The sequence below is a fragment of the Filobasidium floriforme genome (assembly GCF_021052385.1).
Source record: "Filobasidium floriforme strain CBS 6241 chromosome Unknown HD553scaffold_15, whole genome shotgun sequence".
NCBI lineage: Eukaryota > Fungi > Basidiomycota > Tremellomycetes > Filobasidiales > Filobasidiaceae > Filobasidium > Filobasidium floriforme.
In genome coordinates, this window is record NW_025763636.1 from 843,354 (window position 1) to 857,898 (window position 14,545).

Here is a 14,545-nt window from a genome sequence, read left to right on the forward strand (position 1 = left end):
GCCTGTAGCCGCGATAGGCATGAGCGATCTCTCAATACGACCGGATCATAGTGCGCTTACCTCTTTGGCCTTTTCGAAGGTGCCCCATTGAGCTGGAAGGCAAGATTCTGGTATGACTTCGTCTGGACGTCTTTGTGGGACTTCGTACGGACAGTATCCCTTCCAGGTGTTCTTCATCAATTCGATAACTGTTTCGGCGAAGTCTACCGGTAGCAAACGCTCCGTCACCTCATGCGAGACATCGGTCTTCGTCTTTACCGAGATTCCCGTGATACTGCTGGCATTCTGATAGCTAACAAGAAAGTGTTCTAGGAAACTTCTCCTGCTATCCGACAGTGTAGCGGTCTGCCTGCTGCCTGTCGACCTAGTGATCCCGGATTGACTGCCGAGTGTCGAGTCGGATCTGCTGGCAACTCGGATACTTGAGGGGCGGGCGCGTCGCGGAAACATTTCGGCTGGACTTTTCGAGTTTCAGGACGATGTATGGGAAGTACCGATTGATAGTAAGGATACAGAGAGTTTGAGTCAGTTGGTGAATTGGCGATAGTGTCAGCATATGGCTGTACATAAATCTTCCAGGCGACTAGACAATGAAGCAGCGATGAGGACCTCCTTTCATCTCCTGAAACCGAGAAGCTGTTCATCGCTGTCCATCACGTGCCCACAACATCATGTTAAGGCGCCCCCGAATCGCATTCGTACTAGCTATAACTTTTACTCTTTACAGTAGCCGACGATCAACTGTGAATGTTTTGGAAGAGTTGGTTGACGAGATAGTCTCGCATTGGAAACCTATGAAGACCTCGGAAGAAGGGAATCGACGTCTTGCTAATGTAAACAGGTGAGGGCTGATCAGATATACAGCGATATGTGATACCCCTGTCATTGCCGCTCTCATACGCGGAGAAAGTCATATGTACAAGGCCAAGAATAGACGCAAGGCCTTGAGCCGGAGCAGTTCGGCGCTGGATGAAACTGAGTGAGGCAGGAAGATCGACAGGGCAAATCAATCGCTTTGTCTAGCAAGAAATACACCTCGAGTGACATAAGTCCCCGTTTCTCTATATACTTGGCGATTCATTTTCTTTTATGCTCCAAGACCTTCTACACTCCAGGCTCATTGAAGTGGTATGCGATTGCTGCAACCGAATTCTCTTTCGTTCTTGGGAAATACAGACCGGTGCATCGTCCCATCATGTCTTGCAAGGCAGCCTTCACGTTGCGCTCCCGATGAGGTCTGAGGAAAGGCTGCCATATTGGCATGTCGTATTTGCGAGGGAGTTCTTCCAGCCAAGAGACCCGCGGAATCGTGGCATCCAGAGTGAACTCGTCGTAGCGATGGGATGACTGTACCGAAACCGTGAGGTGGCCATGAAATTCCCGCTGTTCCTGTTGAGCCGGGAGCTCGATCCTCACACACACGTGTTTCTTGCCTTCAAGGACTCTCCCAAGCAGTTCCTATTTTTTGATGCGAACAAAGCGATCAAGTCGATTCACCTTGTCCATTTCTATGCTTGGTGAGGACTTACCTTTTTCGTATTTGACCAGCTATCGGATCCGCCATACCCACGAAAAGCTCCTTCCCAGGCACATTCTATCAGATCCAGGGAGATCTCGTATATTTGATCCCATTGTGCACTGTTCAACTCTCGGGTTTTGGAAGGCCAACCGGGCGGTCCTGGTCTGCAAGAAGCGTCCGGCTCCATGAGGGTGGATGATATAGTCCTCATCAATTGCGGAGACCCATGAGGGGTTGATATATCGCTCTGACTCTGAGAAGTGTCACTGCCGATGGAGAAATTCGAGTTTCGTCGTCGCTTTGAGGGAGATCGAAGGTTCCACCAGGATCGTCCCCGAGACAGACCTTTCGAAGAGGATAACGGAGTGGGACTGTGTCCGTAGTTCTTTTTGGAGGTCGATGGCGGGTCGGATGAGGGGGAGAAAGAACTTGAAAGAGTATTCCAGGGACCGAGACCTCTGATAGTTTTTCGTTCTTCTTCATATGCGTTCGTCGAGGCACAGGAGTCTATACTACTGCTACGTGGGGAGAATCCTGTGCGAAAGCGATTAAGGTTGGGCATGGTGAGTGATCAGAGGGTTTAGTCATCGCCGTCTCAGACTAGAATGAATCAGAAAAAGGACCTCTCCGAATACTCGGCCGATCGAGTTCGATTGGCTTTTGATGTGAGGTTTATATGGTGTGTTCGCGATGGCAAGATTATCGAGGCTCAGCTTTCTCTCCTTTGATTCTCTGAAGCGTGCTGTCAGGCAAGCCCATCGAGACCCCAGACTTGAAAGCATGTCAGTAACGTCACACCGATTGAGTCCGACAGATGTACTTTATGTATATGAACCATGTGGCAATGAAACCCAAAGGGCTGACGAGCCCGCCTGACGAGGCGGCAGAAAAGGGCGAGATCCTTTGTCCTTTCCATCATGCTGTGTTTCTGTCCTCTTGCTTCTAGTGTACTGGGTTCGCGGCCAGGACGGCAGACTGCTCGGAAGGACCTCTGGATCCAGTTGGCATGACTTCCATCATTCGCTGATGGTGTGGCATTGGGTCCTCCGCTACCTACTTTGCTACGCTGATTCAACAGGATCTGATAGTCCAGAAACACGTCGGTCGCGAGAGTCAAATCGTCCTCAAATTGACCTGCGCCGTTGCGTAGAGAGGAAGTAAAAGAATTTTGGTTGAGGTTGAAGCTGTCATTGTCGATCACTCAATGACAACTTTCGTAATGTACTGGAATATATCCTTTACCAGTCGAGCCTTGCACCAGTTTCGCGCGAAGATGAGCGTTAGCTGCGAAACAGCCGCAAGAGGCTTCGACGCTATGTAGTCAGAGGGGGACAGGAACTCTGGAGCTTAGTGAAGGATATAACTTGCGGTGTTCAGAAGTAAATCTGTACAATAGGGTAGGCGGCATCATGCTTACTCAGTACCTGACACGACTCCGCAGATGCAACAACGCTACCCTCCTATTTTGCCGTTCAAGGTTTCGAGAATTAAGCGGCTCCTCCGCAGCACGATCACATCTATTGTTTCCCGACAGGTAGCTATGCGAGTTCATTCGCTGTGCCGGATCTTTGCCTGACCATGTTGCCACTACGACAGATACTGCGGCCTCATTGTTTCTGAACTCGATCGACAGTCCAACAAACGGGGCACCGATAGATACAAGATGTGCGCTGCCCAAACACGTATTCGCGCTTGGTGACGGCTTGAGTAACACCTCGAGGATCTCCTGGAGAAGCATTCAGTTACTCCTGTCGGATGCGTTGCAAGCTCGTCAGAAAGTTCAGTTCCGACTGCTCGGTATGTCACAAGCTCTTATAGGCGTCACGTGACGCGACACCTACGCCTTCTGTGATAATGGTTGAACGACGTTGTCGTTTGAATGAATGGGTGATGAAGTAAGCTGTTACAATGAACTACCGTTTACGGTCTGCGGACTGCACTTGGCGTACTACGTCTTGCCATTTGTGATTCGTGGTTTATGGCTTGTGAGTCGTGGCTGTCTGCGTGACCTGTGGTTGAGCGTGTTCTTTCGCAGCCTCGCGCCGGCTATATCGTCCTGCATCTTTTGACATCCATCGCAGAAACCATGTCTGGTGAGCGTCGTCCCCATCTTCCTCACCAGCGAGCATCTGGGACACCGATAAACGCGAAACGTCTGGGTTCCCCATTGGTAATCGCGAGAGGCACCAGCTTGTCCATTTTCCAGCAAATCGAGCTGAACGTCACGCAAACCCTGCAGAAATTGTAGCTTTACCTCTGGAGTATGGCAGTTCGACAGAGTGTGGTTGATCTTCGTCAAACTACGTCCGTCGAAGTTTTCGAAGTCTTCTAGCATCTTCTTATCCATCTTTGAGCTGGTATCAGTGGGGACTGATGGGCTCAAGTCTCGGGGTTGGTCAACAGATTCTTTGTCTAGGATTTTGTAGATCGCAATGGTCAATCTTCTTACCGGATGAAACAGTTTGAATGCACTTACCATCGTCTGCCAGCATGCTCGTGGTTCGGTCGATGAATACATCGGCCTCGGAGACGCGATGACAAGAGTCTAGGATCCTAGGATCTATGGGAACTTGATCGGAACTATCTTCACTTCGGGTGACAGGTAGCAGGCTACAAACGTATGACGCCCAGGCCGAGGCGCATCGATCTCGTATGGGGTCCACCGACCTTTGGACGGCATCCGATGAGTACCGAACGGTCTCGGCTGTCGTCTGTTCTGGGATGCCAGGACTCTCGCCATCCGCAGATCGAACGGTGTGCACAGACGCTTCAAGGGCATTCTCTTCATACGGACCGGTCCTTACTACCATCTGCTCTGGGATGCTATCACTCTCGCTACCCGCGCATCCTGGAATCGAAATTGACGAATCAATCAAGAGGCGAGCGTGGACCCAAAACCGGTGACGTTCGAGCACTGACCTAGATAGCTGTCAAAATCGAAGAAGGACTCATCCATATCTCTGTCCGAGTTCAAGCGAAGATGCAAAAGAGGGTGATTTCCAAACTCGTCAACTGAAGAGGCGAAGGGCCTATTATTTACCCTCTCAGCGACTTTCCCCTACACCCGAATCTATCATATACAGGTCCCCTTTGTCTATAGGCAAGGCGCCGCCGCCGAGCTTCTCAGTTGCGCTCCTTTCAGCCTTTTTCACGCAACCGACGCCTCGTCCTCGACCTGATCGCCTGATCTGCTTTCGCGCTTCTCGACATCCAGTTTCTTCTCCTATCTCTTCTTGACGCTGGTCGTCAGTCATCTGTCCGCCGTCGGCAATCACCGTCTTACTTTGGAACTTACGAAAGTTTCTGTCCGCTTGTCGAGAGCGATTCATGATGTCAGTGAAAGGGCAGTGCGTCGGATCTGCAAGATCATGTGCGAGCTTGTTGGCCAATCCCAGGGTAAAACAGGAATCCTGCTCAACTGCACGTTGGTGGCGTATCTCGAGCAGGTAACTGTCGTCTTTCTCAGGCGATCGAAAGGCCAAAGGGGATAGGTCCGACCCAGAAAGGCCGGTATATCACCGCTGGAAAGATGATGGCAAACAGGACCAAATCTATCAGACCCAAGACCTGTAAGATTCAGACTATCGCAACCCATCCGCACATGATTCATGCACGTCAAAGTACAAGTACGCGGTGCGCAATAAAACTTGCCATTATCACATTCGGAAATCGAAAAGACTCAGAACAGCCGAGTGTGGCCAGAACCTTTCCTCACACTCCATTATTGTTCATCCCCTGCCGGTTTCATTTGAGTAGGTCCGGCCCCCGCCAAACAACTGGTTCATTGTGCCAGCCGCTCTAGGATCTGGCATCGCAAGGTCGTAATCAGTGTTTGAGAACAAGAATAGGATTCCCAAGCTGGGTTTCCAAATCGTTTCTTCAACCGTTCCGGGCTCTTCAGGGTCAATCCCGGCGTTCATGTTGGTAATCGATCGGATCAAAGAGGTCGCTCAAGCTCCCAAAAACGTGAGGAATCAGATTTCGACGGGAAGGACGCCACAGAGTACAGAACCGCCCAGAAACCTGAGGAACTGGTCAACTTGATGATGGCTTGGACCATCAACTTCTGCTTGGTAAGAGATTTTGACCTAGTTCTGAAGCGGTATTGTAAGGCTTCTCATGACTAACCCTGCTTGTCGAGGTTCAAGACCGGCGCGATAATTGGGCATGCTCATGGGTAGAGCGGCCTTACGTCGTAATGTATCGTATTGCCCAAGATCATCAACCACTTGTAGACTTTGACGTGAAATGAGACCTCATAGAGGTACAGTAATAGAGGTCAAATCGTCAAATCATCATTGTTGTTATTGTATTCGATTGTGGCATCCGTCCGGGCTGGACTGGGCTGAGAGGTGGGATGGGATCGATCAGCACTCTTCCTCTTCCTTTCACCCGGGACCCCACAGGTTCCCAAATTGGAGGTGAGGATGCGAAAGGCCTTTCAAATAGAGGTACCAGAGGCAGCCAGAGACAAGACGATAGCTCTCTTTACGCAGACAAGGTGAGTAGCTTACGCCTGGCTCAACCGACCAACTGTCAATGGCTCGTGACTCTCGATCGCTCAAAACCACGGCGTTCGTTTTATACAGGTACAAGCCCAAGAGCCTCAAGGCCATCTCCAATCTTATCAGGCTGGCTCAGGATTTCTGCGACATAAGTCTCGATTCGCCTGGATGACGGTCTTCGAAGACTGTCGAAGTGGCACTGCATGACATAGAATAGTTCCTCAAGGCGTGTTGGTTAACGGCAATACGGCTGTGACAGTGAGGACGGTTATATAGTTCTCTCAGGTTGTGGAACTGTATCCCCTGCCCGATGTACAAGTAAGATAGTCACGGATTCATCCCGCCTCCAAGGATCTGTTTGCGCCGTCAAGCTTGACAACGCCTGCCCGCCCGACCTTTGACGATTCTGAAAACCCCTTCGCATAGCCCACCTGCTAGTATAACAGCCTCAAAACCCGGAAATACAAGCCCAAAGCCATCATACATACTCTTAGCAAACAGGTCGTCGCAATCGTGTTTCACCTATCCATCCATTCAGTTTCTAAACGTGAAACGATCAATCAACGACCCTTCGCTACGGGTAAGCGAGCGAGCCCACGCGACGATGACGATCACGCCACTTACTTGCTCTCGGCATCTGTTCGTCGCCCGGACCGTGATCACGAATCGTCCGTCCAGACGTTCGCGAGGGGCCAAGAATTCCAAGAAAAGGTGTCAGGTTCCGGGTAACTCGGTCGGTCCTCCCATGGTAGGAGGAAGGTAGTGATTCGAATATCGTTCTAAGCTGTCGTCGTTTGGCGACTTTCCAACTGAGCAGATGGGTTGTAAATTGTACTATAGCGTGGGAGTACTGACGGTGGTGGACGTGACCATCCCCTTTCTCACCGTCGTTCATATCTTTGTATGACGTGACCAACCCGAATCCGAATCTCGATGTGTGCGAGCGAGAAATGGCCCGCGTTTCCTCCACTTTGCACCTCTCGGGCCGCGCACACGTGGGGTCAACGTCGAGTCTCGGGTCAGATACTTCGTTTGGCTGGCAAGCAGTGGGTGCAGTGGTGGGGGGGTGACGAATGACCAATACACCTACGAAGGGGGAGATCTTGTCTTGTACAACATCGCTCCAGTCATACAACCATCTGTATATCCTACCATAGATCCATAGATCCATAGACTACCTTCCCAAATAACACAGACTATAGACAAGAAACAAAACAGGATGCCCGAACAGACCCCCCGCCAGAGATCAGACTCGAAATCCCTCGAATCGTTCCTCGACACCGGAGCCGGCAAGATCCCGAGCATGGAACAGAGCGGGGTCGAGTGGAAGGGAGAGACTACGGTTGTTGGTGAGTGTTCCCGGGCGAAGCGAAGAGCAAGCGAGCGTGGTGTGAAGAGCGTGCGAGTGAAGTGTGAAGAGCGAGGCAGAGAAGAGAGAATCGTATGGAGTGTGGTGCGACGACGACAATGGCAATCGGCGGATCTTGAAGGGTTTCGGGGTGGTCAAGTCTTAAAGAGTACGAAAGCGGAGACGTCAGCAAGTCAAATCAAACCAAGTCAAACGTCTTCTTCCCGATCCAAACAAGACTAGGACCTTCCCGGTGTTCTCACATTACACCGAAACTACTACGACCAGTACCTCCCGCGGTCGGATTCGCGATCGACAATGTTATCGACATCGATCGTCATCCTTGTCGTCTCGCCCGATACCCAAACCGGTCCCGAGACAGAGATCGCATAATCCGTCAGACGTAAAATCGTCCGAGGATCAACCAAACACCAGGGCGGAAACCGTACACGACCTTGACGGTGGTGCAGTCAGACCAGGCACCCGCCGTGTTATAGAAGAAGGTGGATGTGGGTGGTGGATACGATGACGGGCTTTCATGTCGAATGGATGGCAGACCGGGAACTCGTAATAAAGACAAAACACGGTGTGCTATACCAAAAAGAAAGAGGAGACGACGTAGATGGGTCACGAGCACACTCCTCGATCGTCACAGTGTTAAAAGCTCAACCTCGGAGGACGATCATCAACACGACAGATAGTATCGTGTGAAACTCGGGGACAAGGTTTACGGGATCATCTCGGTCTCAAATCCGAAATCGATATCGACGATATTACCGCGTCCGGCTGCGAATGGGCCGAGGGAGAATGAGAAAGAGGGAATAAAGAGTTCTGGGAGCGAAGGGAGAGGTGTTGGTGGCATCTATTCGTGGATCTCGATTCTGGCCGTCGTGATCCCCGGTTCCTGCGGCGATGTGGCGATTCGATCTCGAAAAAGCGTGGGATAGAAGGCTGATCCCGTATATCATCTACTTTTGTTGCTTTCTTTCTTTCTCCCGGTTTCTTTTCTTTTGCTTCTTCCCGGCGATCATCGTATATTACTGCTATACACCTCACCACGCCCTACCGGTACACGATCGGCTTTCTTTCCAAACCCGATGGATCCGATGGGAATCGATCATCGACTGACCTCGATGGACGATGATGGCGATGGCGTTGGCGATGGTGATGACAACCGCAATTTCGGCAACGCTCACGGATATCGACATCTTTCGCTGGTCTTTTGTTGGATCCGGGTTCGACATGTCTTGCGGATGGCGTGTCTGCTATACTTTTATGGCTTCGGAATTCGGATCGATCGTCGCAATCGGGCGAATTCGCCATGGATCTGTCCGATGGGATTGGCGAACTTGGCGATCCTCTTGATGAAACGTCACAGTCCTCGGAGCTTCCGGTGATCTGGCCAAGAAAAAGGTGAGCCAGAGCGTTCTACTCGGAGCGGATTGTTATGGTCTGCTTACTCACGCGCTCTTGCTATCGTGACAGACCTTCCCGGCCCTCTTCAACCTCTTCAAGGAGGGTCACTTGCCGGAGGACTTGCACATCATCGGGTATGCCAGGACGAGTGAGTGCAGCATGGCATAATGGGCAAGACGACCCGAAGTCGGCGCTGAACAAAACCCTTGTCGGACCTCGGAACCTCCCCGCAGAGATGAGCGACGACGACTTCCACTCGCGACAGATTGGCAACATCAAGGGACCCGGTGACGACGCTTCGCAGTCGGACAAGGACGCCCATAAGAAAAAGCTCGACAAGTTTACCAGCATCTCGTCCTACGTTGCCGGACAGTACGACGAGGACTCTGGTTTCCAGGCCCTATTGAAGGAGCTCGAAAAGGTCGAATCCGAGCGAGGCGTCGAGAAGCCGAACCGACTGTTCTACATGGCCCTGCCCCCGAGCGTGTTCACGATCGTCGCCGAGGGGTTGAAGAAGAACTGTTACTCTACCAAGGGTGCCAACAGGATCATCATCGAAAAGCCTTTTGGCAAGGACACCGACTCGTGTCGCGAGATGATGTCGGCGTTGAAGGAACAGTGGTCCGAGGACGAGACGTACAGGATCGACCATTACCTCGGAAAGGAGATGGTCAAGAACGTCTTGTTGTTGAGGTTCGGAAACGTCTGGTTGGAGAGCAGTTTCAACAAGAACTTTATCAGCAACGTGCAGATCACGTTCAAGGAGCCGTTCGGGACCGAGGGACGAGGAGGTTACTTTGACGAGTTTGGTATCATTCGTGACGTCTGCCAGAACCGTGAGTAGGGTGTTGCTCTCCTACGCGTTGGATCCTGCCTCGCTGATGCCGTCGTTTCTTGCCATCCATAGACTTGCTGCAGACCCTCTCGCTGTTGACGATGGAGCGACCCGTCTCGTTCTCGTCCGAAGATGTCCGAGACGAAAAGGTCAAGGTCCTCCGATGCATCCCTTCGATCGCGAGGGAGGACACTTTGCTCGGACAGTACGTCGGTGCTGATGGCAAGCCCGGGTACCTCGAGGACGACACCGTCCCCAAGGGCTCGGTCTGCCCGACATTTGCCGCGTTGACCTTGTGGATCAACAACCCGAGGTGGGAGGGAGTTCCGTTCATTATGAAGGCCGGGAAGGGTGAGCGTCGCTTTGTGGGATGTATTGGAGACTCCGATTGAAATGCTGATCCTGTTTGCCTACTTCGACGCGTAGCCCTCAACGAAGCCAAGGTAGAGATCCGAATTCAGTACAAGGACGTCACCGCCGGTATCTTTGACGACATTGCTCGTAACGAGCTCGTCATCCGAATCCAGCCGTCCGAGGCCATCTACATGAAGTTCAACACCAAGACGCCCGGCTTGATCACAAGGGCGATCCCTACCGAGTTGGACCTGACCTACAAGAGCAGGTTCGCCGAGGCAAAGATCCCCGAGGCTTACGAGGCCTTGATCTTGGACGCCTTCAAGGGGGACCACTCGAACTTTGTGCGAGATGACGAGTTGGACGTCGCATGGAAGGTGTGTCGCGTGGTCCAGGCAGCCGATCTTTTTCCCATCCATTGCACGATATTGATGCCACTCCGATTTCGTCTCTCATACAGATCTTCACCCCGCTCCTCCACTGGATCGACGGTAAAGACGGCGAGGCGCCCAAGCCCGAGGAGTACCCTTACGGATCTCGTGGACCCAAGCAGATTGACGAGTTTACGAGCAAGTACGGTTTCAAGCGGTCGAACGAGGGATAGTGAGTTTCCTCGAACTTCTTCACGTCTCATTTGCTCGCGGACGTGGAGGCAGAGCTGACTTGATCTCGATCCTTGCTCATCACAGCGCCTGGCCCAAGACTCCTATGACCAGCAACCTCTGAACGAGCAGTGTGATGTGATTATACAATAGCATTGTTTGTAAAGGAGCGACAGAAGGAAATAGGATGCTTGTGATGTGACTTGCTTGTTATGTGAATGAATGAATTGGTCGAATCGGTCGGCTTGTGTTTCAACATAGGAGGGGCATTCGTCAAGTGGAACGGGACGTCGAAGCTGGTGATGCTGACCACGGGCAAAAGACTGTCGCGGTGGGCTAGGGTGAACCAGAGATGAGGCCGATAGAAAAGCTTGACGGGAATGACCGCGCACGATGAAGTAGCCGATACTCATCTGCTTTTTTTTGCATGATGACGTACAGTATGTTGATAGCTGCTTATTGCCCGACCCGTGCGTTTTCCTCAAGATGGAAACAGTCTAAATTTCCAGTCTTGCTTATATTCTTCCTTTTCACCAACCATCGTCCCAAAGAATTCCTATCTACTCTCCTTTGCTTTTCAACGCATTTCTCTCTAGACTCAAGGATGAGGAGACAAGGGGGTAAAAATCCCTATCCCAAAAAGAAGAAACAGAGTATCGAGTCAAGCCTTGCATGCATTGCAGGACTCACTTTTCAAATGGCTCAAGCACCGGAGGAGGCCTCATGTGCTCTTTCCCATTGTGAACTTGGACTGAGATGAACTCTTTAGACATCAACAAAGCCATGGGCCTGCCTTGGCTATTGAGAAGCTGATAGTCAAGAAGTACCTTACAAGGAGGTTTGGGGAGTGATTCCCCAGACTATTGGTTGGGAATGCAAGTACCTGAAGGTTTCCTGGTCATACTTCCGAGTTCATACTCCTCAAGAAGCCGAATCCCCCAGTCAAGTTGAGAGTACTAAGATATAACTTTTAACACCTTCTATGAAGCTATGAACTATGAACAAGTGCGACGAAACGGCGGGGACGTACATTTACTTCCGGGAACACCTAGACCTTCGGAAGTAAATCGGTGGCCGATCGGAATATGGGAGCCATGCGGCCGTTGATGACGATATCATCGATCATCGATGGAGGATCGCATTTGGACAACGACATTCTCTGCATCGAGAGAGGTTATTGTGCAGTGTGACATGCAACCTGCCTCCATCGCAAGAGGCCACCTAAGGACACTACCTGCTACATCGTCCCGACATCTGGCTCAGACTCGTCACCTGCGAATCCCACCTCGTTCGGCTTATCAATATCGGAGCGTTACGATTCGACCATCAGCATCAGCGTATACAGGCTTCATGGGTGATAACATCGTCAAGTCAGTTTCTACCCTATCCGCCTTGTCGAAAGTATAATTTGCTACGTAAGAAGAAGCTGACTCGAGGAGGGCAATGTCGGGTCGGGTGATAATGTAGTTTCTATTCGGGTCAACCGCCCTTGAACAGGTTGTCGTTTCATCGGTAAGCTACAGTGATCACAATCTCCAGCAACGAGAAACAGTAAGCAAATCGACCAGGTGTACTGATTCGCAATCCCGTATTGTATTCTTCTGGCTAGAAATGAGACTACCAAGATGGACAAGCACCTAAACGCCTCGGAAGCCAAGTTCCTCCTCTTCAAAGACGGAAAACCGCTCATGTCCATGCAAACCTCCGGGGAAACCAAAGACAAGACACCTACCGGTCTTCTCTACCTCTCCCAATCAAGCATCACCCCGTACCTCCCCTCGAAGTCCTTTGCTGAGTGTCCCAATCCTGAAGATAAGGATGTGGCTAAACAATACCAATCCGCCCGACTCCCCACGACACTTCCAGCGTTGGTATTCTTGGGGATCGACGATAGGACAGAAGCTAAAGAAGGAGCTGTACCGGCCGAGGTGAACCCGAAGGATCCCAAGGGGGTGCCTTACTTCGCTCTCGATGTGAGCGGAGCGAACGTGGGCGGGGGGAACGTCGATCTCGGTGAGCTTGGGGCTGGGGAGGCGGAATTCGTCGAGCCTAGGTTGGCGGGGAGTAGTCTAGGAGGGTGGGAGGCGAATTTATTTGCCCAGGCGAGGGCTTTGATGGGTGAGTCCGAGTCTTCCAAAGTCTCTCGTGCTCAGCAATTCGATCTTGCGGTTGATTTCGAGTTCGACTGCGAGACGAGACGTTCTTCCGCCCTCATCTCAGCTATCAACCTACTGACACCTACCAAAACCTCCCTCTCACCCTACATCTCTATTTCTATTCTCCTTGACGTTGGCGATGTACAGACTGGAACACCCGGTACAAGTTCTGCCCTGGTTGCGGATCCCCAACCTATTCACTTTGGTGCGGCTGGAAACGAGGCTGCGGGTCCGTCGTCGGTGAAGGTCGGGACGGTTACGGAGGAGAAGGGGGGAAGGTCTGTCCCTCTACGTAAGTTCCCGGGGCCTTGTGCTTTTCGTCTGAAGCTTCTTCAGCCGTAAGAACGATACTGGTGACTCGGAATTGGAGAGCTGAATTTATCGACCGTTTTGGAAAATGTAGGAAGGGGCTGCATAATTATGCTTATCCCCGGACGGACCCGGTCATTATCATGGGTATCCTAGACCCGACGGGCAAGAAGATGTTGATGGGTCGACAGGTGAGGATCACCCGCTCCAAATCTCTTCCCCTTTATTCAGTGTCTTCATGTTTTAAATGTAGCTGATAACGATCTTTTTGTTTGCTTTGATTTCACAGAAAGCTTGGCCGAAGGGGATGGTAAGTACAATCTGGATGACCGGATGGGCGAAGAAAGTGTTTGAGCTGATAAGCGTGTTTCTTCGATTACGGTACCGCAGTACTCGTGTCTGGCCGGGTTCATCGAGCCAGGAGGTAAGTCGCAGGAACGGTGTGGCGCCATCAGAACCACCTCGCTGATGAATGAGTGTGTAGAATCGATCGAGGATGCTGTTCGACGCGAGGTCATGGAGGAGGCCGGCGTCAAGGTCGGGCAGGTCCGGTAGTGAGTACCCGGCGCCCAAAGACAGATGACACTGTCGCTGACGTTCCGGAATGTTTGTAATGGACAGCTCGTCTTGTCAGCCTTGGTGAGTCCAACTTGAGATTCACGAGCCATCGTCGATAAGGTATGGCTGACCCGGTGCATTGCTTGAACGTCCAGGCCCTTCCCTGCAAACTTAATGATCGGATGTTACGGTCTCGTTGCTTCGGACGCCGGCTCAATCGATCTCGAGCTGGATAATGAGCTCGAGGACGCTCGATGGTTCACGCAAGATTCTGTGCTGGATATCCTGTGAGTACTGCGACTACATCGTTAAATCAAATTTTAGAGTCGGTATCTGAGCCAACTGCTCTTTCTTCTTTAGTAACCACCCGGAAGGTACCAACATCACCCGCTCAGAGCATAAAAAGTTCGAACCCAAGCAGGTCAACACCGCGTCAGGAGTACAGGAGGGAGCGGCACTGGCTCCGGCCGAAGGTCAGACGGAGGAGTCGGCACTCGAGAACGCTCGAACGGAGGGACCTCCGCCCTCGTTCAGGTTCCCGCCCAAGACCGCTATCGCAGGGGTGTTGATCGATAGATGGGCGAGGGGGCAGATGGACGAGGTTGCTATCGAGAGCGTCAAGAACAAGTTGTGAAACAAAAACGTCGTGCTTGGAAACGATGATGTATCGATTCTGCATGCGTGTTCGTTCGAGATCGCATCACTCGGTCGTCATTTTGAAAGGAAGGCATGGCAGCTGCCTCGCATAAGCGTTGTGCTCCAATTCGCGAGCGATCAGCCGGTCGAGCGATTGTCAGTGTACGAATAATGACAACAGGAAGGAACATAGACCACGAGCCACGGATGAACAGGCGCTGGATGCTCTGATGTTCGAACTTTCGATAGTCCTTGCCCATTGATTTGCGGTGCGACGGCTGAATCCTCCGCTGTCAATGAGCATATG

At 51.6% G+C, this 14,545-nt stretch overlaps 3 protein-coding genes across 3 annotated transcripts; 2 read left to right on the forward strand and 1 right to left on the reverse strand.

Annotated features, from left to right (window-relative positions):
• Positions 1-721: 721 nt before the first annotated feature.
• HD553DRAFT_336118 (uncharacterized protein) lies at positions 722-5,694 on the reverse strand (the record flags this gene model as incomplete). Its single annotated transcript, XM_046182222.1, has 13 exons — positions 722-828; positions 1,179-1,458; positions 1,530-2,053; positions 2,384-2,653; positions 2,762-2,803; positions 3,361-3,419; positions 3,469-3,752; positions 3,774-3,931; positions 3,996-4,129; positions 4,187-4,367; positions 4,439-4,531; positions 4,815-4,969; positions 5,648-5,694. The coding sequence occupies 13 exons, from the start codon at positions 5,692-5,694 to the stop codon at positions 722-724; spliced, it is 2,334 nt and encodes a 777-aa protein (XP_046035568.1).
• A 1,430-nt stretch (positions 5,695-7,124) lies between these two features.
• On the forward strand, positions 7,125-10,827 carry HD553DRAFT_314216 (glucose-6-phosphate dehydrogenase). The gene is made up of 8 exons (XM_046180326.1): positions 7,125-7,373; positions 8,751-8,785; positions 8,858-8,936; positions 9,022-9,624; positions 9,696-9,974; positions 10,050-10,354; positions 10,438-10,580; positions 10,667-10,827. The coding sequence occupies exons 1-8, from the start codon at positions 7,244-7,246 to the stop codon at positions 10,701-10,703; spliced, it is 1,611 nt and encodes a 536-aa protein (XP_046035569.1). The 5' UTR covers positions 7,125-7,243; the 3' UTR covers positions 10,704-10,827.
• A 918-nt stretch (positions 10,828-11,745) lies between these two features.
• HD553DRAFT_314219 (NUDIX hydrolase domain-like protein) lies at positions 11,746-14,427 on the forward strand. Its single transcript, XM_046180327.1, has 11 exons — positions 11,746-11,949; positions 12,047-12,091; positions 12,189-12,697; positions 12,883-13,027; positions 13,139-13,235; positions 13,334-13,354; positions 13,435-13,468; positions 13,529-13,598; positions 13,666-13,683; positions 13,758-13,889; positions 13,963-14,427. The coding sequence occupies exons 1-11, from the start codon at positions 11,771-11,773 to the stop codon at positions 14,234-14,236; spliced, it is 1,524 nt and encodes a 507-aa protein (XP_046035570.1). The 5' UTR covers positions 11,746-11,770; the 3' UTR covers positions 14,237-14,427.
• The last annotated feature ends 118 nt before the right edge of the window (positions 14,428-14,545 follow it).